Source organism: Pipra filicauda, unplaced genomic scaffold, assembly GCF_003945595.2.
Source record: "Pipra filicauda isolate LSUMZ 115617 unplaced genomic scaffold, ASM394559v2 scaffold24_size8852520_pilon, whole genome shotgun sequence".
In the NCBI taxonomy this organism is placed as follows: domain Eukaryota; kingdom Metazoa; phylum Chordata; class Aves; order Passeriformes; family Pipridae; genus Pipra; species Pipra filicauda.
In genome coordinates this window covers 4,314,748-4,341,199 of record NW_024104365.1, presented here as the reverse complement: position 1 = coordinate 4,341,199, position 26,452 = coordinate 4,314,748, and the positions used below count along the sequence as shown (strand labels likewise).

Here is a 26,452-nt window from a genome sequence, read left to right as displayed (position 1 = left end):
GTTATATCTAGCTTAAAAAGTTGGCTTTTATTCAGTGTTTTACTTGGCTGTGGTTGAAGGCTAGAGGCCTGTTTGATAACAGCTAGTGGGGCTTGGTCTAGTGTCTGACATGCTCAATTTTATTTTTTGGCTCACGAGGAATCAACAGAGAAGGTCCCAGCAGCTCAGTTAGCTTTTGAATGACTGCTGGACAGTTCTTACAGCCACTGTGTATCTTTACAGGAGCCACCAGACATTCGGTAAGCTCCTCTCTTGACAACATCAGACGGCAAACGAACCCATTCAGTCAGACACATGGCTTCACTGTGGAGTGCTCAGGGCCCAAAATGAATTTCAAGCAACAGTAAATAAATAGGGTTTTTAGAAAGTTTAAAAGTTGCCTGGCCTATGGGATAGATGAGGTGGCAGCAGCACATCTGAGGGGCTGCTAGCCCAGGCCATCCATGCAGCTACCCCGACACTGCACACAATAGAACCCCTCACATTCAAGCCAAGAAGTCCTGTCAGCAAGCAAGGGCTGAGAACCTGTAATGCCTCATGAAAAAGGGTACATCAACACTGCAGCGACTGCACCAGGTCACCTGTCAGTCAGAAGCATGGCATTGCACAGTGCCATGCTGTGGAGCAATGCATGAGCTCCCAGGATGACAGCTGCCCACAGGGAGCAGGATGGCTCCCTTGGCCCCTTGAACCACCAAGTGCACACAAGGGTGCTGCACCACAGCTGCTATGTTCCTCATCTGTATTCATGCAATTTTCCACTTATTCTCTACTTGTTTGTTTTTACTGCTCAATGATTTGATCTTTTCAAGCACTGGGGCTATCTGACTTTTGAGGCACTGCTCACAACACCTTGCCATACAACTCATTAACAAAGCAGACAAGAAGACAGTTTCTTTTCACCATTCTTAACTTCTTCTTTATTGTGACCAAGACCTTGCAGAAATCTAATCCTGAGTGGCAGAGCATGCTCACAGCCACAAGGCAAACATCAATGTGGAAGAAAAGAGATGCTTATAATTTCCTCCTGCATTTCAGTTGTGGAGCTTGTACCTCACAGCAAGCTTTCAAAGATATGTTCTAACATCTCTAAAACCAGCTTTCCTTTTATTGCAATAGCTTTCCAATAAAGTCCCTCTCCTCAAAAATAAAGTGCCAGTCTTCATATGAGACAGAAGTTGGGAGAGGGGTACAATCGTAAAACAGACTTGCAAATAAACTCCCCAGTCCTTGTTGTGTTGATTTTTACATTTAAAATATCTTTCCAATGCTGGGGGTGACCTGAACTAATAGGAAGACAGGTCTTGTCTCTTCCAGGCTTTTCCATCAGGAAGCTCTCTGCATCTCAGAACAATCCTATCTTTTGTATTTTATGATGCAGTCAAAGTATAACAGCTTGGGAAGAACAGCTGACGCTTGAGCTGAGAGAAAGCTACGCACACAGGGCCAAGGGAAAAAAAGTGCCTGGAATGAAAGAGGAACCACCTGCCAGAAAAATAAAGGAGTAGGTGGGGAGACCTGGAGAGAGCAAGCCTGTGGGAACAGTGAGTGACCTGAGTTAATAGGGAGCGTGGAGGAGGAGTGGGCAGTGAGCAATTGCTCTTGTGTTCAAAATCCTAGTGATGGGATGAGTCAGAGACTCTGATTGAATTTTGCCTTCACTACACCCACAAACTGGTTATTATAAGGCTTAGGGGAGCATGGATTGGTGCAGCAACAAAAACTACACAGTGAATTGATGGGTATATGAAGCACCCCCAAGCGCCCAAAAATCTGAAGAACATCTGCCAAACACCATGCCCTTTCATACGAGGTTTCCTGTGGCTCTAACTAATCTGTCTTGCTGCTCTTCTTCATGTAATTAAACTTAGACTGATAACCAAGTAGCAGCTGCATCTGACCTGAAGGGGTAGGCGGACTACACCAGAATGCTCTTTACAAGTCTCTTCTGGAAGCAGTAAGCTCCAAGAGTTAACTCAACCCAGCAAGACAACTGCCCAGGAACTACTAAATATTCCTTTAGTCTTTCAGGATAACATGATCCAGTGAACAAGAAGACAGATTTGTATTACCTCCTTCCGTGACTGTTCTTTAACTGCTTTTGCTTTCTACCGTTTCCTGCTCCTGGTGCTCATCCTCCTCCCCAGGCCAGGGGCCAGGCGACCTGCTCAGCAGGAAGTGCTGGTAATGCCCACTCGCTCACACTGGGCAGCCCTAACAGGCCAGAGGAGGCACAGGCTGCCGTGACACATCTACTCGTGAAAACTGTCTGCTCTGACCATCAAGAGGCTTTGCCACTGAACTGCACCATGGGGAACTGGGGCTTCACATGACTTCAGAGGATCTGGGTAACTCAGTGATCAGGTATCCAGCCAGATTCTCCTTTGAGAATGGAACCTAAGTTAGAGCAAGGTGTACAGTTTTGATATCTGGCAGGTTAGGTGGTGACAGGTGATACTAGTGACAGCCAGGAGAGCTTCATGTTCTTGGTGTTGCTGCTGAGAGACAAACGAGGAAACAAAACAGGGCCTTGAAGGAGACACCCAGTTTTTCTAACAGCTTTGTAATGAACTTCAGCTGGTTCAACTTCTCTGCTTTTTGTAGCTCCAGTTTGAGGACAGAGGCATGGGCAGCAGGTTAGGACTTGCTCCTCTGAGCTGACTTGATGACTAGTGCCCCTCTACCACAGAACCCAGCCCTCGGCTCAGCCCTGGCAGTCCACAGGGGCTCTTGAAGCTTAAGTGTCACAGGCTGCTGGGGTGAGCTGTGCCTTTGCTCTGAGACAGATAAGAAATGGCCTTTTCAGAAGAGAGACAAACCCTAGTGAGAAGCATGGTCCCCTCTGCAATGAGCAAACATCCACAGTCTTTTAAAAAAAATTTATTAAAAAAAGAAGAATTTAAAAAAAAAAAAGCTAAACACCATGTAACACAACACCTGCCAATTTAAGACAAGCTTATGGATTTTGAAGTGTGTCAGCCCAGCAGTTCAGCTACTTGGTTTTTAATCTTACCTCCCTTTTAACCCTTCCAAGCCAGAAGAGCTGGCATGGAGACAGCTATGTGAAAAGACAGAAGGGAAACAAACAGGAAAGAGGAAGTGTTGTGCCTGCTGGGAGGACTACAGGGGAACACTCGAAAATAAAAATAAAGAGTTTTTTCAGAAAACAAACAAGAACAGGTGACTGAACACACAGAGAATACTAAAGAGTCCCTAAACTCAGAAATAAGGGAGGGGTCTTCAAAAAGATTGCCCCTTCTTAAACTTCCTTTATCTCAATTTATGCAAGATGGTGCTGCCTGAATTTGTAGTTTGTAGTTTCATCTTACATTTAATGCAGTTTTTCCCTTGCCTTTGAGTCAGTTCAAACAAGTTGCATGTCTGCATGATTGCCTGAACAGAGATAAAAACAGGGGGCTAGCTGTGATAGGACACAAGCCTGGATGTAACTCTCTCTTTTAAGCAGCTGCTCACAGTTGCACAAGTTGGGTTGAATAGGAGAAATAGAGTCTCAGGAAATAGGATGGCATAATTTCATGTAGCATCTGACACCTTGCACTTTATTCTGCGCCCAAAAATTGCCATAGCCTGAAAAAGCAGGGCCTTTGGGAATCATACCTATCCTGGGAACAGTCCTTTCACAAAGCAGATTTAAAACAATAAGCCTTCTCTCATGAGGCTTCCTTTGATCTCACTGTCTCCTCCAGAGAGGTGTCAGTTGGAAAAACCCACTCAGATTCATCCTTAGGACAACACACAGGAGATTCTCTTCTGCTTTTCCAGTGCAAGAACTGGGGGCATCCATGAGACAAGGAAGTTTGGAAAGAACAACAGAAGTTGGTTTCCATGTGGTACATAACGAAGTTGTGGAAGTCCTTGCTGTGACATGTTGTGGGTGCTGGAGGTGTACATGGTTCAAAAAAAAAAGCAGGACAAATCCAGTGGAAAGATGGTCACTATTAGGTACAATGCCTATAGTACCTATTAGGTATAATATCATGCCTGGACAGCACACCACGAGGAGCCAGTAGAACACTTCAGGAAGCTATTGCACATCCGAGAACCACATCTGAGAACTCCACTACTGGCCATTACTGGTCACTGGAGTAAATGGGGCTTAGGACTGCCACAGGGTGGCCACTGACATTCTGAATACAGATGGAGCCTACAGAGTTAACTCTCAGTCATCTAAAACTGGCCTTGGTTAACACTTTCTCTTCATGCCCACACCTTGCAGCAACTCAGACACGTGAAAACTTCTGCCAGGTAGTGTTCTCAGACTACCTGGAATTTATTGGACTTTTTACAAGAAAAAACAGAGGTGGGTGAAAAAGAAAGTTTTGCTCTGCAAGAAGAGTGAGATCTGGATTCTGCATCCTCCACTGGAAGGTTTCACCCCACAACTTCCACATTCCCAGAGCCCACAGCTATTGAAAAGGGCAGCCTATATTCTGCGGAAACTGGGTCACTGTGCAGCAAAGTAGGCAAAATTCATGGGCCCAGAAGGTATAAGCCGCTCTGTTGCCCAAAAGAAATCACTTTGCCCATTTCGGTCATTCTTTCCCACCAGCTGTAGGCACAGTACTTGAACTCACCTTGTCTTTTAACAGTGTCACACCACATAACCAGGTGATGGGCACAAATTCAGCCAGCCAGGACACTATAAACACCCATTTAAATACTTTCTAGTATAGACAAAACTAGCCAATCCCCTTTCCATGCTCATCTATAGTCTGTCCAGAATGCCTTACCTGCCAAATACAAGCAGGTATTATCTACTTTCAAGTGTGAGATGATCCTGAGTCCCTGACATTTGTAAAACATTTAGACCCACAAAAGGAATCACAGAAGGCAAATGAATACCTGCTCTGAGCTCACTCTTGTACAAACAGCCTGCTACTTTACAAAGACTTTTCCCCTCCTTTTTCTAAATAAAGCTGAGGCCATCTTAAACAGATTATTTTTAGTTCCAGATATTTCAGCAAAGTGGATATTCCTAAAATTTCTTTTTTTTTTCCTGTAATCCTTTTAACTTGATAAGCAGGTCTCTGTGTACGGCTTTCAAATACTTTTTATTTTGCGCTGCCAAATGAGACCAGATAAGCATAGTCTTAAAAGGCTTTCATAAAAATGCAAATGAACAGTTCACAGTAGTCTGCTGGCTCAATAAACAGAAGAGTTTGAAGAGTTTAGACACTAGCAAATAGCTAAGAAAAATACAGAAAAAGTTACCTGTAGCCCTAAAGAAGCTTTCACTTCCTTGTTACCACCATAAAACTTGCAACAACAGTATCTTCAAGATACCTTCTCTGTTATCTGTATTAGCTTACACAACATATTCTTCTAGTAGACAACCTGCAGAAAGGTTATAAATCTGAGTCAAGAAATAACACCAGGATTGAAAATCCAGACTTGCCTACGAACACAAGACTTAACTCCCAGCAAAATGCACACGACCATATGTTCTTATCTGCCAAGCTTTTCCCCTTTCCCCCTCCTAAACATCACCATTAATTTTAATGTTTTTTCTTTTTAAAATTCTGATTCAAATACAGCAAAGTGTTGCATGGTCTTGCCCGCACACATTATGTTATATATTAGTATTCCTGTGAAAGGATTTTGTTCTTTACTACTAGCAGGACAAGAAAGCTTTGAAAACAGGTTTGCTTATAGTGTCCAACTTGGAGGGATCTAAATGTTATACATTAAGTGTTATATATCCATGTTCTTCACTTTTAAATTAAGCTACTTGAACCGAGGCAGAAGTGTAAAAATATAAATGAAGCAGTTCCTGAAATTCAAACTTTCCTGTTAGACAGGTCACTTGACCGACCCTTTCAAAGGCATCAAAAGGGGAGCCTGTAAGGGCTCCAAAAAGGTTTCAGGAGGGTTTAAGGCAGCAGACAAGGTTCTGGCTCTGGCAGTGCTTCCTCAGCACCCGGTATCTTCCCACTCACTATCAGAGCTCTGGGCCTTGCCATGGAAGTTCCCCTTCATTCACCTCAAGCACAGTCAACCGGATTAGCCCGGAGACACTTTCATCCTCACATTAAGCTCTGCAAGGTCACTTGCCCGGTACAGTTTTGGGTGTGCCTGTGTGGCCACACTAGCTGGCCAAGTCACGTGGGGTTTCTGCTGGACAGAGCCCTGTTGCTGGAGGCGATGTTGTGGCCAGCTAACAGGCAGGCATCTGTCCGACTGCCGCATCCATCATCCATCGGGTGCACAGGGATGATCCACCTGCACTCCCCCCAAAAATGCCCTGCTCGGAACAGACTAGACTCCGTCTTTCACCAAAGAGGGAGAAACAAACGCTGAGCTGCATCTCAGAAGCCTATGCAGCAGAACCTGGCTTGAAACCAGAAAGTTTCTGGCCTGAATCTGACCCAGGCTCATTAGTCTTTAGCTATTTCTGTCTAGCCTGGAGCACCTCACAGATGAAGGATATTCAGAGCCCAGACAGTCTTCAATGGCATTTTGGATGCTTAAAACTGTAATCAGTCCAACGGGTTGCTGTTGCAACTTTTGCTGTGTTAAAAGTCAAGTATTGCAAGGACAGGTATTGGGAGCCAAAAATCCTGTCTCAGTTAAAAACAAACAAGGTCTGTTAAATTCTGTTGACCTTTTACTTGGAACCACTGGACCTACAAATATACTTCTTTAATATAGGAAAACTTGGATTCTGATGCAATTGTGTTACTCCAGAAGCCCAGCCTAGGGCCACAGTACTGTCACCAGCAGAAGTGACTCAGAGCTCTGCTTGTGCCACACAGTCCCTCTCCCTGCTGCAGCAACTACAGCAACAACTTAGGTTCCCAACCTGGGGCACTACACAGTCACAAAGGCAGCAGTGAGAGCACAAAGGAGGACACGGCACAGCATAGAGGCAGGTGTCCCTGGCTGGGATTATATCCTTCAGTCTCGAAGCCAGCTTTTGCTAGCTTAGAAAAATCCTAAGGCTGTGGGGCAAGTCAGTGTGAAGATGCTTCTGGTCACACAGTCACAGGATAGTTAAAATAGTTCTCTGAATGTCATCTGGTCTATCCCCCTGCTCAAGCAGGTCACCTAGAGAAAGCTGTCCAAGGACCATATTCCAGACAGTTTTTGAGTATGGCCAAGGATGGAGAACCTACAACCTCTCTGGGCAGCCTGTGCCAGTGCTTGGTGCGCAGTGACAAATTGTTCCCTGATGGTCGGAGGGAGCCTCCTGTGTTTCAGTTTGTGCCCATCGCCTCTTGTCCTGTCACTGGGCACCACCGGACAGAACCTGGCTCTGGCCTCTTTGCACCCTCCCTGCAGGTATTTATATACCTTGATGGGAGCCCCCTGAGCTTTCCCCAGGCTGAACAGTCCCAGCTCTATCAGCCTTTCGTCATGGGAGGGATGCTTCAGCCTCTTCACCATCTTAGTGACTCTTCACTGGACTCTCTCCTGTAGCTTCATATTGGTGTTCTGGCAGCCTAATCCAGCTGGCAGATAATGATACCATGCTCCATTGTCTGCTCTGGAAATCTGGAAAGAAGATGGTATGCAGGGGAGCATATGTCCCTACCCAAAACAGGAGTTCTTTTGATCAATCAGCATGTAAAGAAGAGTCTGTCTCAGAGTGCTGTATCTTGTGTTTGACTGACTTCTTAGGGAGCAGCTGTTAACTATCAGGCACCACCTAAATGTAAAATAACTCCATCAGAGACTAAAAAAATTTTCTGTCTTCCCTGGGTAGATGTTTATTCAAAAAGACTCAACATACTCGCTATAATTTATTTTTACAGCAGGGACACCAAATCAAGACAGTTAAAAGGCTAAGTCTCCAATGCTCTAGATGCTATGTAAATAAATGCTAAATAATTGTGGTTCAATGTTCAGCAAGAAAAACAGCTCTTGTGTTTTTTTTAAATTAAATTCTGATTTTATCTAAAATTCTAGACGATTCTGATTGTTTATTTACATGAAAAGGTATCCTGCTCGTTAAGTGCCAAAGCCTTACTCTGAAACTGTATGATTAACACCAGTATTTCCAAAAGCTACGCATCAAATAGGTTTATTTGACTAATGACCTAAGTCCCTCAACCAGCAATACACAAACTGAGCTAACCAGGCACATTCTTGCTGTACATACAAACACTCTTCCAAATAACTGAGATAATGGCTGTGAGAGCACCAGTCAGTAGAGCCCAGAGCCATGCACTCGCAGTGATCCCTGACAGCTTCCTGTGTACTGCAGGGTCAGGTAACACACCAAAACGAACAGCTCCCACTCATGCTTAGAAGCAAGGAGCTGCAGGTGAAGGCTCTGTCATCCCATTATCAGATCTCCCTATGCGGGCAGCAGGGTTTGTGGGAAGAAACCTGTACCTCCACCTCTGCTGTTTCAAACCACAATTTGGCTTCTTGGTATAATCCCATCTTTACCAGCAATTTAACCCATTAAACCCAACTAGAAGACACAAGACAGGTCCATGCTCCCTTCTGCCAGCAGATGATGGGCAGCAGGACAGAGCAGCACCACTTCAGCCACCAGAACTGGGCTAGAGTGGGCTGGCCCCTCAGGGCAGATGTCCTCCCACACTAGGACAAAACATGGCTGCTTGCTTTAACTACATTTTTTACATGGTTTTGGACTTCTCTGCACTGAGCAATGATGCTGGTTGTCAGTAAGTTATCCACTGTGATCCCTCAGGATTTCTCTTCATGGTATTATTAGCTTAAGTCTATGACTCCAGTTTTTATTCGCAGGCAATAACCCTCCCTGAACAAAAGTCTCCAAGCTTAATAGCTGGCACTTCCACTGTGAGTGTCAGTGCTACCAGGGACAGCAATGCTGTCCTTGGGCATCAAGGACAGGTGCATCACTGCTTCAACCAGGATGATGCAGTGGCAGCAGATCCACCTTCCTGCCAGTCCAGGGATAATCGAGCCCTGCTACCTGTGTCCAGCCTCCCAACCCATCCCTGAGTCTTTATAATAGATAAAAATAGTACACAAAAAAACCTTCTACTGACCTGCTTATTTTTTGTAAAAGTGGAGTATTGTCCACTTGCTGCAGACACTAGTCTGCCTGTTTAAAAAAAAAAAATTATCCCACTGGCAGACAACCAATATATGAGAACATCTACAAAGAAGCTGCTACAGTTTATCGGCAGTAATCCATGGATTAAGGTCATTAATAGCACTCGATGACATACTGCCATGACTGCAAAGGTGCTCTTCTGGCTTACAGGACATACATAACATAACCCCCTCACAAACATTTCCCCCAAGATACTTTCTTCTAAATCTTGAAAAGAAGAGAAGAAATGAGAAAAAGCAGAAGGAAGATATCTAGCACAGTATCTTGCACTGCGTTAAAAAATAGTTATAATGAAAATAAACAACCCTGAATTTTCTTCTCTTTCACACTGATGTTTTCACAGTAAGAGTTCTTATTAACTGAAATTTTGATCCTCAGAGCTAAATTTAAAAAGCAAGCCAAGACATTCTCCCATGCCCAGAAGATAAAGCCACAACTAAAACTTTCAAAATAAAATCTGTAATGCTCAATTCTGCTCTTTAATTATTTATATGAAATAAGCTTTTTCTTTCTGTTGACACAAGAACACAAATGTATCGTCATCAAAAACACTGTGTACTCCTCAAATCCCATGGGGTCATTAATCTTCTTTTATGCAGTACATGAAGTATTTTCACAGAATCTTTAAAACAGTTTTCCAAAGTGTGCCTGATGTTACTAGGAAATCAGAAGAAGCTGATGACCTAACAACATAATTGCTAAATATCCTCCAAAGTAGAGAATCCCTTCACTCTGTTCTAAACTTATGCTCCTATCTGCACTACCCATACATGTAATTACCAATGCTATTAATTTATCTGAGTCTCCAAAACCAAAGGTAAACAATCAGTTGTGTCAAAATTGAAGTAATAGACTTTTCTTATTTCTGTTGATCAAAATGAAAGAATCTGCACTCTTTACATATGATTTGTTTCATTAGGACTCTGGGAATGGCCTAGTACTGTGCCACTGTGTATTTTCATTTGCCATGAAACAATTATAATCCATAAAATGTACTCAGAATAATACAATAGTCCTACCAGCTGGAAGCAATCCTGTATTCCACAGTCATATGCAATTTCTGTAAACAGCACAGTGACACTTGAAAAAAGAAATCCTTAGAAAGAAATCTTAAAAACTTAAATAAACAAACATTATAACAGACAACATTTGTTTTAATATATATCTTACCAAGAACAAGCCACTTTCTGATTAACCTGGTTTAGTTGTAACTCATCATTTCACATTTTACTTCCAGTACGATGTAGCAGCATTTTTACTACACATGCAGTTTCTTTTCCTTACCTTTAAGGAATCAAAGCAGGCAATAACTCTTCCATTTTCAACCTGGCAACTTTTAGGGGGGTGTGCAAATTTGCATTCTTCATCAGAGCGTGAACAAGTTCCCCTCTGAAACTGCCTGCACACTTCTAACGTCAGCCATTTTGTGTCTCTTACTGGAGTAACATTCAAAGCCATGATGGAAAGTTGATTTTGAACTTGTAAGCTGCTGTCAAGTGAATTATGCTGAAGAAATTTCCAAAACAAATGAAGGAGAGAGGGGAAAAAAAAAAATCAGAAAAAAAAAAAACTTCAATTCCAATTGAAAAGAAAGTTTAAAAAATGCAAAACAAAACAGTAGGGAACGATTAATGATGTCCAACACACACAAAGCAGAATAAGCAGAGAAAGTTTATCAGCAAGCAGTCACTCATCAATCATTAAGTCCCACTTGTAGACTTTTGGCTGGGCAAATGCATGCTCAGTTGCATTTCTATCTGTAAAACACGTGGGTTTGTTGATTGTAATCACGGATGCACCAGTTTTAAGCCAAGGTCCATCAATGCAACGGCACTCCTTGATAGAATAGCAGTTCTCTGACGGTTGCTTGCCAGTATTGATTGCACGAGAAAAGCAATGCAGTCATTTGTTCATGTCCCAGGAATAATAATAATTCTTCTTTTTCTGCTTTCAGTTTCCCATCAACTAATTGGCAAATGGAGACAGCTGAGGTATCTTCCACCACGTGTAAGGTGAAGGCAATGTCTGGCTGGCAAAGACAGGATTTTGAGAACACAGGCGTAGCAGTCCTCGCTCATAAAAGTGACTTGGCAAAGGCACTTTTTAAGTCACTGACCTGACAAAACAAATACAGCATCAGTTCACGTGCAACTCATTCAAATCAACATTACGAAACCTATCGTCCCTTTTTATCAGATTATAAACATACAGCCAATGCTCACTTGTATTTCTTCAGAAAAAAAAAAATCATCCTCCTTCATGAAGTTACATGAGACTAGGGAAAAACCAGTTGAAACATGTACTGCAGTAGTATTCTAGGCAGGAATCCAAAAGTTGGGAATGATTTAAATAGATGAATGTGGCAGACACAATAATTAGGCACGCTGGTTGTGAAACAATTCAATCTAAAGTGTTTAGTCTCCAAAACAATATACAAGAACCTGTTTCCATGAATTTATCACTTGGTCCTTTAGATTGTGTTACTACATTATAAGTTGTTACTCATTATTTGTTCTTCCTTAGAAATGAGGATAGTAGCATTCTGTTCAGATTTTTTTGTCTCTCCCTCTATTCCTCAAGGGAAAAAAAAACAAAACATAAAACTGTCAATCAAAAATTACAGGGAAAAAAAACTTCCATATTCAGACAATAGAGTTAGTTTCCCTGTTAACCTAGAGGCTGTTTCATAAAGGCTTCATGAAAAGGCTCAACACTGTCATCATCCTCTAATGAGTCCTTTCTAATATGAAGCAGTCTTTATCTAAATATTCCTTTAATTTACTTTTGTGTAGCTCTACAGATACATCATTCAGCATCAAAACTCAAGACTTAAATATGGCACTTAAGCTATTTGGGTATTTCATAGATAAACAGATCTAAAAATCAAAGAGTTAGATATTATAAATATTTTTAATCACTAACTCTATTTTATATGCAGACAGTAAAGCCATGGACATGGTGTTTCCTTCTATTCAGCTTCAAAGGAACACAACTTCTACTTTGCACACACCAGCCAGAAACAGTTGATAGATTATTTTTGAGCAAGAAAAAAGAAAGGGGGACAGACTGGAATAAGAGAGATTTTAAAATGAATCAATAAAAATAGCTCTAAAAACACTGTCAGCTTTTCCGTGCCAGAACAATTACCATTCTGTGCTTGGATTCATCTGTCTGAATTGAAGTCAGTATTGCTAGTAGTGTGAGTAAGAATTACTCACATACAGTTTCAGGATCAGATCCCAGTTCTGACTTTTAGGTCTTAACATCAAAAGGCTTTTCTATTATTTACCAATGCTACCAGAAAGGGTTTTACTATGTGACCAATACTTACACCAAAATTTGCTACTGCTAGCATGAATAAAGGAAATGCAATGCTAATTGCTCAAAAATTCAGTTTCAAGTCCAATGTGCAATAAGATGGGTGTGGATGACACTCAGCTAGCTTCACCCACTCATAAAGAATAACAAGGTGTAAGAGAATTAGTACAATTTTAAATAATTCTATGCAATTATCATACAGTACATGAATTAAAAATTCCTCAAATTAAATATTCCATCAATGTTGTGCAACAGCATCGATGAAGAGTGAGATTAAGCTGAAAGCATACAAAGAGGTGAGAAAATACTTCTAACTGATGAAAAGGAAAGAGAGGAGGAAAACCAAAGAGAGCCTCTCCACAAGAGCTTGTTGAGCTGATAGCTTGTTGGGCTGATGATTTAGCTGGCTAAATGTAAAAGAGAAAATACTCTCCCTGGAGCCACACATTCCAATTCAGAAATGTCAGTAATGGTTTTCAGTAACAGATGCAGGAGATAGACTGAAAGTTTGGAAGAAGGGTAAATGTTATACAGCACACTGCTGAAAGTCACAAGTAGTAATACACTGCAGGGCTGCATACCACTAAAATTGACAAAGTTGTTTCTCAAGTAGTAGGTGTTAAGACTGAAAAAAACCAGACATCGCACATGGCAGCAAAGCAAATAGCACACAATATAGAAATTGCAGTAGGCATGGTTTAAAAAAAAAAAATGTGCACAGCAGGATCACATAGGAGATTTCATGAGACTGCAGCAAGAATTCATACCAAAAAGCATTTGAGGGTGGAGGGTAGAAGAGTGAAATACAGTGTCATCCTATTTCTTATCTTCTTGCTATATTAAGATCTTCTAAAGAAAAGGAAGTACAAAAAGGTCGTCTCAAAAATTCACTTCTTGTCAAACATAACAGCACTATCTGATTTCTCAAGAGTCATCAAGTGCTTCAGGAGTTTCTACTGGTGCCAGAACTGAGGCCCTTCTGAAGAAAGCCATGCCTTCAGCAGGAGGCAAGTGCAAACACGATCAGATTAGAATAATTTGGAGTGCTTCATCCCTACCATTCACATGACCTACGGGATCTTGACCACATCCTAAGCAGCTGTCATACCTCCTCTGCCCATCACCTGCACCAGGAGGGTGAAGGAAGAGATGACACCTTGAAAGTTTGAACATGAGGGAAGCAAAACAAAGAGAAGGGAGAAAAAAGACGTTTGGGAAATAAAATTATGGAAGGAGCCAAGGAAAGTAAAATTCAACATATGAGGAAAGCACTCAAGAAAAGGAAAAAAATGGGAGAGGGAGGTAGGAAAAGGAAATAGCTGGAAGAGAAAGGAAGGGAGAGCTTTCATAGGAAATGAGTAAAAAAGAAAATGGGTATGGAAGGAAGATGGAGGAAGGATGTGAACACTGGGGGAGAGCAGAGCAAGAAGGAATTTCAAAAGGAAAGCAGAAGAGATTGTGGTTACAGGAAAAAATCCAGTAGTTTGGGTAAACAGGGAAGTAAATGAGGGGAACTAAAATGAGATGTACATAAGAAAATACAATAATAATAATCCTCAATAAAATGGTCACAGGCCATTACTAAGATCAAAGCTCATCCTGTTGCAAAACCCACCCACCCTGGTGAACACCAGGGCCTCCAGCAAACGCAAACTCTGCTCTTCCTTCCACTGCTTCTATTTATGTCCCAACATATCAGCCAAAGTTAGCGGGCCTGCCAAAACCAATGGAACTTCACCAGCCTAGAGCCCTCGGTACCAACACCGCTCCCTATCCAGGCAGACGGTTTGCTCTTTTGTTTGTTTGGGGGGTTTGTTTAGTTGTTCTGTTGCTACTATCATTAACATCCCAACTCAAGCCCTGGAGCTAAACAAACTAGCAAAACTGACACACTGACAACTGAGATACAAAATGTTCTTACTGAAGCTGAAGAAAGTACTCAACATAAGTATACAAGAACAAATATTGTTTGTTTTTTTTACAACTATTACTGTTTATTTTCAGTCTCTCACACGTCTGGATTAATGGAATTGCTCCAGAATACACACTTATGAATGCAGTTTTTTGTATGTTAAATTAAATAAATTCATGGACATGTATTTGTAAAAACTATTTAGCTTTAGATCCCTCTTTTCAGATAAGCATTACTTCCCTTTTGCGGAAAGCTAACAAGGCATAGAAAGTTATAAAAAGGCGTAGACAGTTTAAAAAAAATCCTTTAAATTATTAAACTAGACAAAGCACACAGACACAAGGAGCCCCCAGAAAAAGTTCTCGTTCTGAGGAACATGAGGCAGCCAGCATCTTTAAGAATTGCAAATGAGCACAAAGCCCTGCTCTATTACAAACCAGCTGAATCTCTCAGCTGGAAAATAGGAGTTCTTGCTATCTACAACATATGGGGTGCTCTGGTACAGCAGTTTTACTTATCAGATAGGTTACGTGGCAATGGATTATGTAGTATCTGCCTAATGGAGAAGCTGAGACTTCCTGGACATGTTTTATTCATGCTTCAGTAGATAACATGTAGTAATGAGTAAAGATATCATCTTCAAAAAGTCAACTCTGCAGGTGATGACTTCCAGTCAAAGAGCAGAGTCCTCTACGTGGTCCCAGCACAGATATCTAGCGGAACCACTAAGTTAACTCAAAAGGTGTTAAGTTTTACACATTTTGAGATTTAAGCACTCTGTATTATTATTCATCACATTAAAATCTTCGTAAGAGGTGCCAACACAGGGGCTCAATTTGTTGCTCCTACTGTCAAATTTTGTCAACATGATCCATGTATTTTTTCTATAAATACACCAGAAACTCAAGAATTAAAAAGTTAGAAAATCCTCAGTTGTACCTAAGAGGGACTATACAGTTTGAAGTATATAAACTCTTCTTTCCAAGCAAGCTGGAAGAGATGTGCTAAATAGACTTAGCTTTACAAGTTTGATCATTTACAATGCTCTGTTTTAAAAATAAGGAAATAAATAGGAAAAACAAACAAACAAACAAACAAAAAAACAACCCAAACCCACAAAAACTCACTATGCTGTGGAAGCAAAGTGTTCCATGTTCTTTGTGTCACTAGCAAGGCAGAAACCTGACAGACTGCTGCCCAAATCACCCTTCAGCAGACACCATGCACCAGGATTCCATGTCAAAATTTTAAGGTCTGGCTGGAAGCTGCAAGCAGCAGAAAACAGGCTCTCTACCCTTAGATAGGGTTAGCCATAAGCGTTACTACTTTCATGCTCCACAATGTAAGTTCACGAACCAGCAACATCTTAACTACATAGTACCTTAACTCAGATTCTCATGATGTCCTTTTTTGTTCAGGAGATAAACTGATCCATAAGAAACAATACCTTCCATTTAGCCACTCCCTTCAGCTTGGACTTACTAGTTTTGAATCAGTGATTTTTTTCCTGGGTCAGGTGATGTAGGACAAAACACAACCATCTCCAGATGCCCTAGGACATCCAAAACCAAGGATTAACCAATGTGCCTCTTCCTCCAGGCGCATCTTCAGACTACTGACAAGCATTGTGTTCCTTCAAAAAGCTGTTGCTCCTTCAGTGATTGACCATACTTGCAAAGGAAACTTGCTTTGCAGTTCACTATGCTTATAGACAAAACACAATGGAAAGATTCTTTGCATAAGTTTAACGTGTAGGAGTCCTTCTATAACCAGATCAAGTTAAGATACAGATATTTGAAGACTGACATTTACTAAACCCCCACTCTTAAGGCAAGAAAAAGGCATCCAAATCCCACTAAGTCATACCTTGTGTTTGCAGCTGCACAGTGAACTCCACTTTCAAAGCACTCAGGACACAGTCATATATTTAGGAGACATTGGCATGTGCTTTAATCTAAAAGATGATGAGACTTTGCTTCAGTTTTTCAACTAAACCTCATTTTTACACTCCTAAATGTCTTCCAAACTTTAAATTCCAATTTAAAGCTATTTAAATAGTTTTAAATAGCCTTCAAACAGAAGAGAAGCTGCACACCAAAGGACAGCCACAACCCCATGAGCACACTCCACTGTCGCTTTAAATTCCAACTACCTGCCATCTCCTTGACTCTACTATGCAGTTTTCTCTTGCCCTCCCTCAGACCCCCTGCAGAGAAAAGCAAGTTTAATCCCAGGCTAAAGCTGGATCCATTATGATCTGCCTCATCAGGTGCAGAATAAAGCCAATACAGCAGCATAAAGCACCATGCATCACATGTGATAGCCAGCTCAACAGAGACATGGCCACTTGCTCATGCCCCACACCTGAAGGAGTAAAGAGCAGAGCAGGCATGACAGGACACCCTCCTTGTGGTTGGTCTGACTCTGCTTTGCAAGCTCCTTTAACTAGAATGCTGTATTTCATGGGACATGTTCCCCGTACCTGGAAAGCAGGGTTGGCTCTCAGGCATCATATGATAATTTAAGCCTCACTGTGCCCCACTAGCCAATACAGAGAGGATCTTGCATCAAAATATGCTAACATAAATAAAATAACAAAGAAAGTAATTTTACAGACAAATGTGACAGCTGGCATGCTTGTTAATCATTAAATAAATTACAACTTAAAGAAAGAACATGCAAGAGATTTTTGTGTGGTGGATAGGCTTTTCTCATTCCATCAGCTTTCCAGAATAGGAAACAGGACCAGAAGTGATGCAATAGCACAGAGGTATCATTTATCAGTGAGCACAATTATTACATCAGCTTTGTGTTCTTCTCTTTAAACCAATTTCTAATATTCATATTTTTATATGTACCCTAATACCAGCTATCTAGTAAGACTGGACAATGTACAATAGAGTTTAGTAGTGTCTTTGCACAGTTCTGTAAAAAGACAGCACTAAAATCAGAATCAGGCTTCTGGCTCTTCTCCGAACTGTTGTGAAGTCACGAAAAATAATATTCCCTAAATTCAAGAAACAAGAGAAAATAGGAGAGATTTCCATGAAACATCATCTGTTCTTTTAAGGTAAATATGAACAGAAAAACTTTCTGTCACCATAACATTTGTAAGAAAAAATATTCAACTATAGTAGAGCATGATGAATGTACTTTCTTCTATAAATTTCAAATGAAACTTATGAACATTTCTTTAATCACTTTCAGAGGTTTTTCCACTTTAAGATGTTAAGCAGCTTCCATCTGGCATCAAGCAAACTAGCATTACTCAAACAAGGAAGAAGCTAGAACTGCCCTATCAGAGAAAAGCAGCCCACTGGTTTGATCAGATGGCTAGGAGCCAAAAATACTAAAATTCTAATCCTGGTTCATGTATTAATTCGACCTGAACCCAGCTGAAGTCAAAAGTGTCCTGACTTACAAAAGAACCATTATTTATTTTATTTGCTTGACCTGGAGATTAACTATTGCAACATCTCTCTTTGCCTGTTATACAACCAGAGATGAATACTTGTGAACTGTGATTCAAATATATACTTTACTCACAGACGATCCTAACTACCTTAGTTAAACTGACAGAAGTCCGGGAACAAACTAGAAAACACCAGTCTGTTTTATTTAAACTGAGCATGACCTTCAAATCAGTTTTGCTAAATGAGCCATATTTTCCTTGTTGAGATCACTAATGTGCCAGGTTCAGGCTTTTTAGTATGTCCCACGCTATTTACAGTATGGCAATGAGCTTCTTGTTAAAACCTGCCGGTTCACTTTGAAGCTGGATTTACAATATAATAACACTTATGTCCTTTGTCCCCGGGGAAGCAGGTGAGGAGGAAGGTGACTGTGAAACAACAGATACAGCCCGGGACCTTTTCAGCAACCCACTATACTACTTTGCTAATGGACCATGAAATATTTCTGCTGAACTTTACGTCTGTAGATGACTGGAGCCCACAAGAGTATTTTCTAACATCAAAGTGCTTCAAAGTCATGACGAAAAAACTAATGCTTATTATGCTTCTGTTAAAATGCAATTGCAGAAAACAGTTTTTCTTCTTCTAGCAAACTTCTTTTTTTTTTCTTTTTACAATGATCTTCATCCTATTCCACTTCACCTTCTCCTCCTTCTGTAACTTAAGAACTTTCTGTTTTTAAGTTCAAATTACCCTGATTTTATCCTCTAGGTGTATAAATTTCATAAACAGAATTCTGTTCCCACCTTGACAAAAGGGCAAAAGCAATTTCTGTTTCTGTGCCTCGGCAAGCAGAGTTAATCATCCCCGGCAGCAATGACGTTATCACTTGGCCTCTTGTGGACACAAATGTTTTGCTTTTGGCAGAGTGCAGCACATAATAGCTATTAATCAAACCCAATTCCCCAGGAAAGGGTACCCCAGTCCATTAAGAGCTTCTACCCACACCCAGCTGCAGACATGCATTGTATTTACTTTTTTTAGGACTATAAAATATTTATAGAAAAGTGTGCTTATGTACTGTGAAATTTTTATAGACTGACATAGAGAGAACGCATGATCAAATGACTGTTCTCACCTGCCAAAGGACCGATAACATGATGTTACACAGGAGCACAATTTAAAAGAACTCAGACTGTTGTCAATTTTCTATTTTCTCTACTCCAGTTTTGCACTAAGCCAAGAAGGTAGAACTCTTGCCGAAGTATTTGTTTATGTGACAAACAGCATTTCTTCTGCACTGAAAGATAAGTCTGAATAAACCAAGGACTCCATGTAAATTAAGACATATTGAAATCACAAGCTGCATGTGTTTTAAGACAGCCGACAGTATTATTAATAATATACTCCAATAAATTACTCAGCTCTAGGAAGTTGCATGGCACATCCAAACCAAGCTCCTGAGGCGAGGGCAGCAAGAGCACTACCTAATGCTATTAACTCCGACTGCCTCTTAAGTGCTAAATCCATTCTGCTGAACAGATTCCCTGCATGGAATCTAAGCAGCATCACTGTTCTGAGATAAAATACCTGCATTTCTGTGTCCTTTTCTCCATTTGCATTTTACCTAAGAACAGGATAACCAAATGCGCAAGGATGACCTGAGCAGGTCAGCAAAAAAGTCCATCTTGCCCAAAACGCAGTCTGTAACTATGGCCAACACCAGATATTCACAGAAGAGTACAGAACCAAGGCAGGTAGAGCGTGATAATTTCCATGAATTTTCTCCCAGCAACCTGTAACTGATGTTTTTGTATTTAATAGCTCTCACTGGATTTTTCTTCCATGGATTTGCCCAATCCCTTTTTTAAATGCTGCTCTGTAAGAAATGTCCTTTATCATGTGCATGGCAAGTAGGATATCAAGAGGGAGGCTGACTGGTTCTCATAATTGTTGACAAAAGCCTAGAGTCTCAGGAGAGGAGTGCAGATATGGAGGGAAACATTTCAGGACTTCTTTGGAGATTCACAAAAATTTGAAAACCATAAATGGAGCTGGGGAATAAGGTTTCTGATTACAAAACCCCTTAAGAAAACCTGCGTTGTAACTGCTTTTTCATTACCTCTGAGTGCATTAACTACAAGAGAGAATGTTCCTTTTCCTTCCAGCAAAGGTGGAGCTTGAAGAAAAGCACTTTTGAAATCTATCACAAGAGGAAGAAAGACCAAGACCCCTTCTTCTGCACCCCAAGCTGCATCACCTAGGAACACTCCCAGAAACAATGCTTCCTTAGCGATATAATGGAGAAGCAAGAAAACCTCAGACTATGCCCAAAGGAGCCCAGAATGCACTCTTACATTCTGCCAAACCCAAAGCATTTAACAACTATCTCAAACACATTTCTGAAGGACCAACACATCACAACAGCAAAGTGCTTTCAGAAGGGCAAAGAAAAAAGCTCAATAGTGTCTTTAGCACTCAGAGTTGCCCAAGCAAGCCTTCATCAGAGTCCCTTTTATCAAAAGGATTCAATTCCCCTTTCGCTCCATTAGTAGCATGCACACAACACACAACATCAGTTTTATTTACTTCCAAAACTAAAGATATCCTTGTGAAGCAGAACATATGCAAGTGCTTTACTTCTTACATATCTCGTGGGACATACTGCAAAGCCTGATTAAGCGCCTATGCCAGAATACTTTATATCTTACAGCAGTTAAAAAGAAAGAACAGCAACCTAACTATAAAGTCACCTATAGAATAGCAGATAATTATCAAGTACCTTCAAAGGCAATTTAATATTATATTTTTTTTCAATAATGTTTTTAGGCTAACATTCAGAGTGCAAATATTTTCTACAACAGCAGCTGAAATCTCCCACTAAAAGCCATTTCTTCAAAGACTCTTCTCAGTGAAGAAGAAACCAGTAATGGGGTTTTTGGCATGGCCCTGAAGAAAAAAAGGTAGTACTTAACTGATCATTGCTCTCTTCTGAAGGTAGGTTGCCTTTTTGTGTTGTAAACAGACATGGCTTTCTGGCTGATTATCTTTGGTCCACCAAGGCAAATACAGAAAATATTTAATTAAGTTAAGAGGACAGTGAAGATGACAGTAAGAGACCTTTTTTCCAAAATTCATGCTATTTATTTGTATGCACCCCCCCCAAACCACAAAACACCACCACCAACAATAACAACAAAAACCACAGAATCCAAACAAACCCAACATTTAAAACTTCAGAGGCTACCTGTGTTATATTTGACAATACACGATGCAAATTCATTCTCTCTGGAATAAAATAAATTTGCATTTAGTGAACCACTATTTTGTTGTCAAATAGCTATCACAAATTCAGAAAGCAAATGCATTTCCTCTAAAATTGTTTTTTTTCAACTGGTGGCAGAGAAGCAAAGAAGAGCTTTTTTCCAACTACTTGTAACTTCTGGTGAACTTCTGTTTTCCTGGAAATCTTGAATACTTGTATTTAATCCTGAGGCAAATAATGGAGTTACAACCGGAAGGAGCGCACAGTAACTGCGTGCAGATGTTGCTACCAGAGCAAACATTTTTTTTCTGATCTCTAGGATGATGAATTTTGGGTTTGGTGTGCTGTACTGCTACTGACCTTCCTTTTTGCTTGAGCACCAATTAAGAAGCACTGACCCAATAAAAATGGGTCATATCGATCTGTTGTTTTGATTTGTGTAACATGTCTCCCTCAGTTCAAGAAGCTCACCAGCCATTGCCATTTGAAGAAAGTTACTTTTTAACTCAGTTTCATTTTAGAAAATAGCCTTTTTTTTAATTTTTAAGTAAAAGGAGACAAAGTACTTAAACACAAAAAGGCTACAAAGACACAAACTCGGAAAGTTTATTAGCCTACAGTAAGGACATTGGATGAGTTCATAATCATTTTTCTGACATGTGCATAGTTCAGTTGTCTGCAACACTAAAGGGGGACATGAACTACATTCAAATTTCTGGAAGGGAAAAAAAAATCCAAACCAAACCACAATAAAAACCCTGCCAGTATCTTCGAAAAGCAACTTCAGTATACAGACTATTCCTTTTAATTTCTCTTAGCTTATAATTTGAAAAGGGAATGGATTCAGGCAGCCATACTAACTGGTTAGGCAGAGTTAGTCCAGTACTTCTATGTCCCAGACCCAGCCATGTCCCTGCCTTAAATAAAAAATTTTCTCAATATTTAAATTAGTGTCTCTATTTTAACTGAGGTATTTAATGCGAAAATAGAGCAGTAGGAAAAAACCTCTTTCCTACTCTCAACCAGGTGTTGTTGAAAACTTTTCCTGAAGGAAATTTCAGCATCTCAAGGCCTTCTCTGACTGAAAGGTGAAAATACTGGAGGGGGAAAGTAGAAGTATTTTAGCAACATTGAAAGAATTCCACCTCAACACTTTATTTTCATATGGTAGAATCATTTTATTGTAACTTAAGTGTTATTATGGGTAAGCACACAGTTATTCAGGAATGAACCATAAATTGTATTTCAACAGGAAAGTTGAAAAATTGAGTTCTTTCATCCCTTGACACAACGAATTGCAATGTTTTTGCAGTGAACACTGAACACATTTCCCATAAATGTTTTGACAGAGCACTTTTTCAGACCTTTTTCTACTCTCTCTGCTTACCTCTAACTGCAGAGATTTCTTTCTCCTGCTGGGGACAGCAGCACTGCTAAGCACAGCCTGGCATTCACCAGCGCTTCCAAAGCAGTGGAGACTCATCTGACACCGAGCACAAGCAACTGGCTTTTGGCAAGAGACAGCTTTCTGCTCACATTGCAGTGGAAAATTTGGACTGATTAAAATAAGTCTTGACATTTTTGTCCTTTTCAAAGGCTTAATTCATTTGTTGTAGTTCAAGCTTAGTCACAAAAGGATATTTAAAGCCGCACTTTATTTTGCACTTTACAATATGTATTGTCTTGCATAATTTCTGTGTTAAATCATAATTCGGGAGCTTCCTTTAACAACGTACAGATATCACCTTGATATACAACACTATTTTTAAAGACAATGTCAAATTTGCTGTGTTGCAAGTAATAAATAGCAAAAAAGGAAAAAAAAATTGAATTTGGTCAAATAAGTAACATTAACAACACTACTCAGAGACAAAAAACTGTCCATGTATAAACGTAAGAAGTGGACTGCTGCTGTTATGCTTACACACATTTTTATTCCAAAAACAACTTTTCAAAAATGACTTAAATGTGTGGGTTGAATGTGCCTCATTTTAATGCAATATTTGTTTAGCTTGTAAATAAGAGATTTAGCATCTTCTAACCTTCAGCCTATGTACACACTGTGGCCCCTGACACTTGATAGGACTTTTTTCCATTTCATACAACATTTCCAGGACAAAGCAGGTGAGACATAAAATCAACAGACCAGAAAATAAAAACCAAACCAAAATAAATAAATAAATTTTAACCCGCCCCCCCCCCAAAAGTATGCCCTCCAGTAATCCTCTGCAACTCTACGGGCTGCAAAGTTTATATTACCAATATTTGGCTTTCACAGAAATACACACTTTATTACAATGCGTAGAGTCTAGAAATCCTGAAAACCTACTTGAGAGGCCCTTCTCCACATTTATCCCTCTGCCCATCACCTGAAACAGTAGTAACCATGGTACCACTTTATAGCAACTGAGCAGAACTGCTTGTCTGCTACCAAAAAAAAAAAAAAAGGCACTGTTATACCCTGAAAATACAGAAAAGGGAGAGACAACAAAGACGCAGTGGTATTCTAGCTCTATGCTTTTAGGATTTCTTATACAAAAAGTTCACTCAATTTACATAATGAAGAGTGGGTTTGGTTTTTTTAAATTTAATTATTATGGTTCTATAAAGCTGAATGGAAATCCACAATTAAGGTCCCAGGTTTTTTCACCAAACAAACAAGGTCCATCAGGAAAACAATCAAAGAACAATCCTGTTGATGCACAAGGCACAATGTAACCTAAATTTCTTAACTGCAGCACTGGAGTCAATACAGCCACACAAACAAAACATTTTAATCTTTTTAAATCAGAAATTTTAGTATTTTTAAATCAGAAAACTAGAAACTTGCTCATCAGTCCTATTACAGGGCAATCATTCTACCTTCAAGTGAAGCAATTCAAAGATGAAAATCATCACATTTATCTTTCTGTAAAGTGAAAAGTATTGTTTTGGCGTGTGGTAGTTTGGTCTGGGCCTTCCTTGGTGACCAGTTTGTAACCAAGGAAGGGCGCAGATTTACCCAGTATTCCCTACAATATTTATGTAAGCCAGACTATAAGAAGAAAGGAGGAGAGGCCTTCGCTCTCTTTCCTTCCAGTGGCTTGGAGGTGCAGGTTCCCTGCTGTTGAGTCTGCCGTGTTGGGGAGCGAGGCCTGGTTAGGCCTTGCCGACCTTGGGAGGCAGAGGTTGCCAGCGATCATTCCAGAGCGACTCTCGGTTGTCCCAAGGAGAGTAGTGAGATATTTCTTTGCTAACTCTTTTAGTTGCTAGATATTGGGCTACTAATCGGGATATATATATATTGCTTTAGCTGTCTCTCTCGTTTCAGTTTTTCTTGGTTGTTTTTCCTCCCTCTTCTCCCTGTGGTTTGGGGGGGGATGGACTTCTTGTGGTAAGGTTTGGAGACTTGGCAGGGAGCCAGCTTCAAACCATATCACAGCGATTGGAGACACAGAGGGATGAGATATCAAAGCAGAACATTACTACTAAGTCTGCTTTAATTTCATTTCTATTTAAGAAAAAAGAAACAAACAAACCAAAATAACAACAACAAAAAACAAAACAAAACAAAAACCAAGAAAAAAAACCCCAAACCACTAACCACCTTATATATGACAAGAATCCTCAAGTTTAATGATCCACTACAGAACCCTACTGCAGCACAGCTACCTCTTGTCCACTTCACTGGAAGCCTGAAAACATTAAGTGCATTTCGTAAAACCTTATCACCTACAAATGTGTTTACAGGCAACTGTCAATTTTTATTAAGGAGTACAGTTCTGACAATGGTAAGGAAAAGCTAGAAAACACAAATTCTAAAAGCTCAAAATTAAGTAAAATAAAAATAAATGAATCATCTCATCTTTGTAACCTGATGATTTTTGTGGAACTCAGCTACGGTAATGACATAGGTCTTATGGATGTTAAAAGAAATTTATTTTAAAAGGATAGTTAAAAGGGCTAAACATTTGCAGACAGTATGAAGACTGCAGTCAGAGCAAACGTTCAGAGTCAACAAATTCTACAAAAGCCCCCAAATCCAACAAACTCACAAGATTAAATATGTTTTTACTTCTAATAATCTACTGTAATTTTCATAATTAAGTTTGCCAACAGCTTACCTTCTCTGCTTTGCAACATAACCATAAACAATAAGATAGTTTGCAGTTAACATAAAATTTTTGCTAAGTCATACCAGAAGCCGACTGGGAAGAGTTACAAAAGGATCTCATAATAATGAGTATACTGGAGGGTAAAATGACATCAGTTTAACATAACGATAGGCAAAAATAATGCAGATGAGGGGAAAAACAGACGAGCAACGAATAGTATATACACAACACTAGGTTCAAACAAGACACTGCTACAGAGGAAAGATCGTATGGACATTACAGGCAATTCGATGAAGACTTCTGCAAAATACTCAGCAGTTGATGGGATATAAAGCAAGCAAAACATTTGGCATTATCAAAGGAAAACAGAAAAGAATTACACTACTGTGTATAGTCATGGAGCATGTAACTCTGGAATGATAAAAGAGTAAGAGAACAGCAGTAGCACCATCAGCACTACGGAAAGGCTTACATATACAGAGGCAACAGTGAGGCTTTTGACAACAGGAAGAATATGAAATTCATACAGACTGATGACAAGGACCACTAGATTTTGACTAGGACGCGGGGACCACTCAGTGTTTTACCAGTGGGGAAGCCACACAAAAGACAGCTATCTCTGCATACAGCAAACCGCACGAGGGTGAAGTTAAATGGCAAGCGATGTGCTGAAGGTCAAAAACATGAACAAGTTAAAAAATAACTTTTTGGCTTAAAAATCAGATTATTTAAATAGTCATCAGAATCAACACTGGCTACTATGGTCGAGAAGGAAAGCCCTCCTCAGTAAGCCTCTCACCCCTGGTGACTTGAGCCATGTGCCAGTCAAGGCACACACTGCTGTCCTCAGCTTACCCTTCTGCCTTCTCCACCTCAGGATGGCAGCTCCTTACAAGCAGTGTAGTTCTGCAACCAAAGATGGCTACAGGTCCATAGTGACACGCTGATCCTCAAGCCCTCCTGTGAGAAACTCAACACTTTCATCTCCTGTTTCAAACAAACGGATTTCACAGGTGGCAGACTCATCCTACCTAGCTTCGAGCAGTTAAATGCATCACTGGCGACCAAAAAGCATGATCCCCTTCACCGTCCTCATGCCATTAGGGAGACAGGCACCTCCAGATGATGATATTCAGAACATGAAGGCACTGCTTTATCTCCTGGGGCCACCACAAAGCCATCTAGTCTGACCTAACTGGATGGACATATGCCACACTGCCACCCAAGGACTGGCAGGTAACACCAGTGACTGTGCCACCTGCTCTGCATTCCAGAGGAATGATTTACCAACTTGGGAAGGCAAACAAACCCTTGCAGAAACACATTTATTCTCAGGCCTTATTCCCTCGCCTTTTGGTTGTGTCCTCCTCTTCAAGAGAC

At 40.4% G+C, this 26,452-nt stretch overlaps 1 protein-coding gene across 1 annotated transcript in view; it reads right to left on the bottom strand.

Annotated features, from left to right (window-relative positions):
* The window catches only part of MBNL2 (muscleblind like splicing regulator 2), a 109,195-nt gene that overhangs the window by 59,957 nt on the left and 22,786 nt on the right, over window positions 1-26,452 (bottom strand). Inside the window, 1 exon segment of the mRNA XM_027741035.2 lies at window positions 10,355-11,186. Coding sequence (XP_027596836.1) covers window positions 10,355-10,528 — 174 coding nt within the window. The 5' untranslated portion in view covers window positions 10,529-11,186.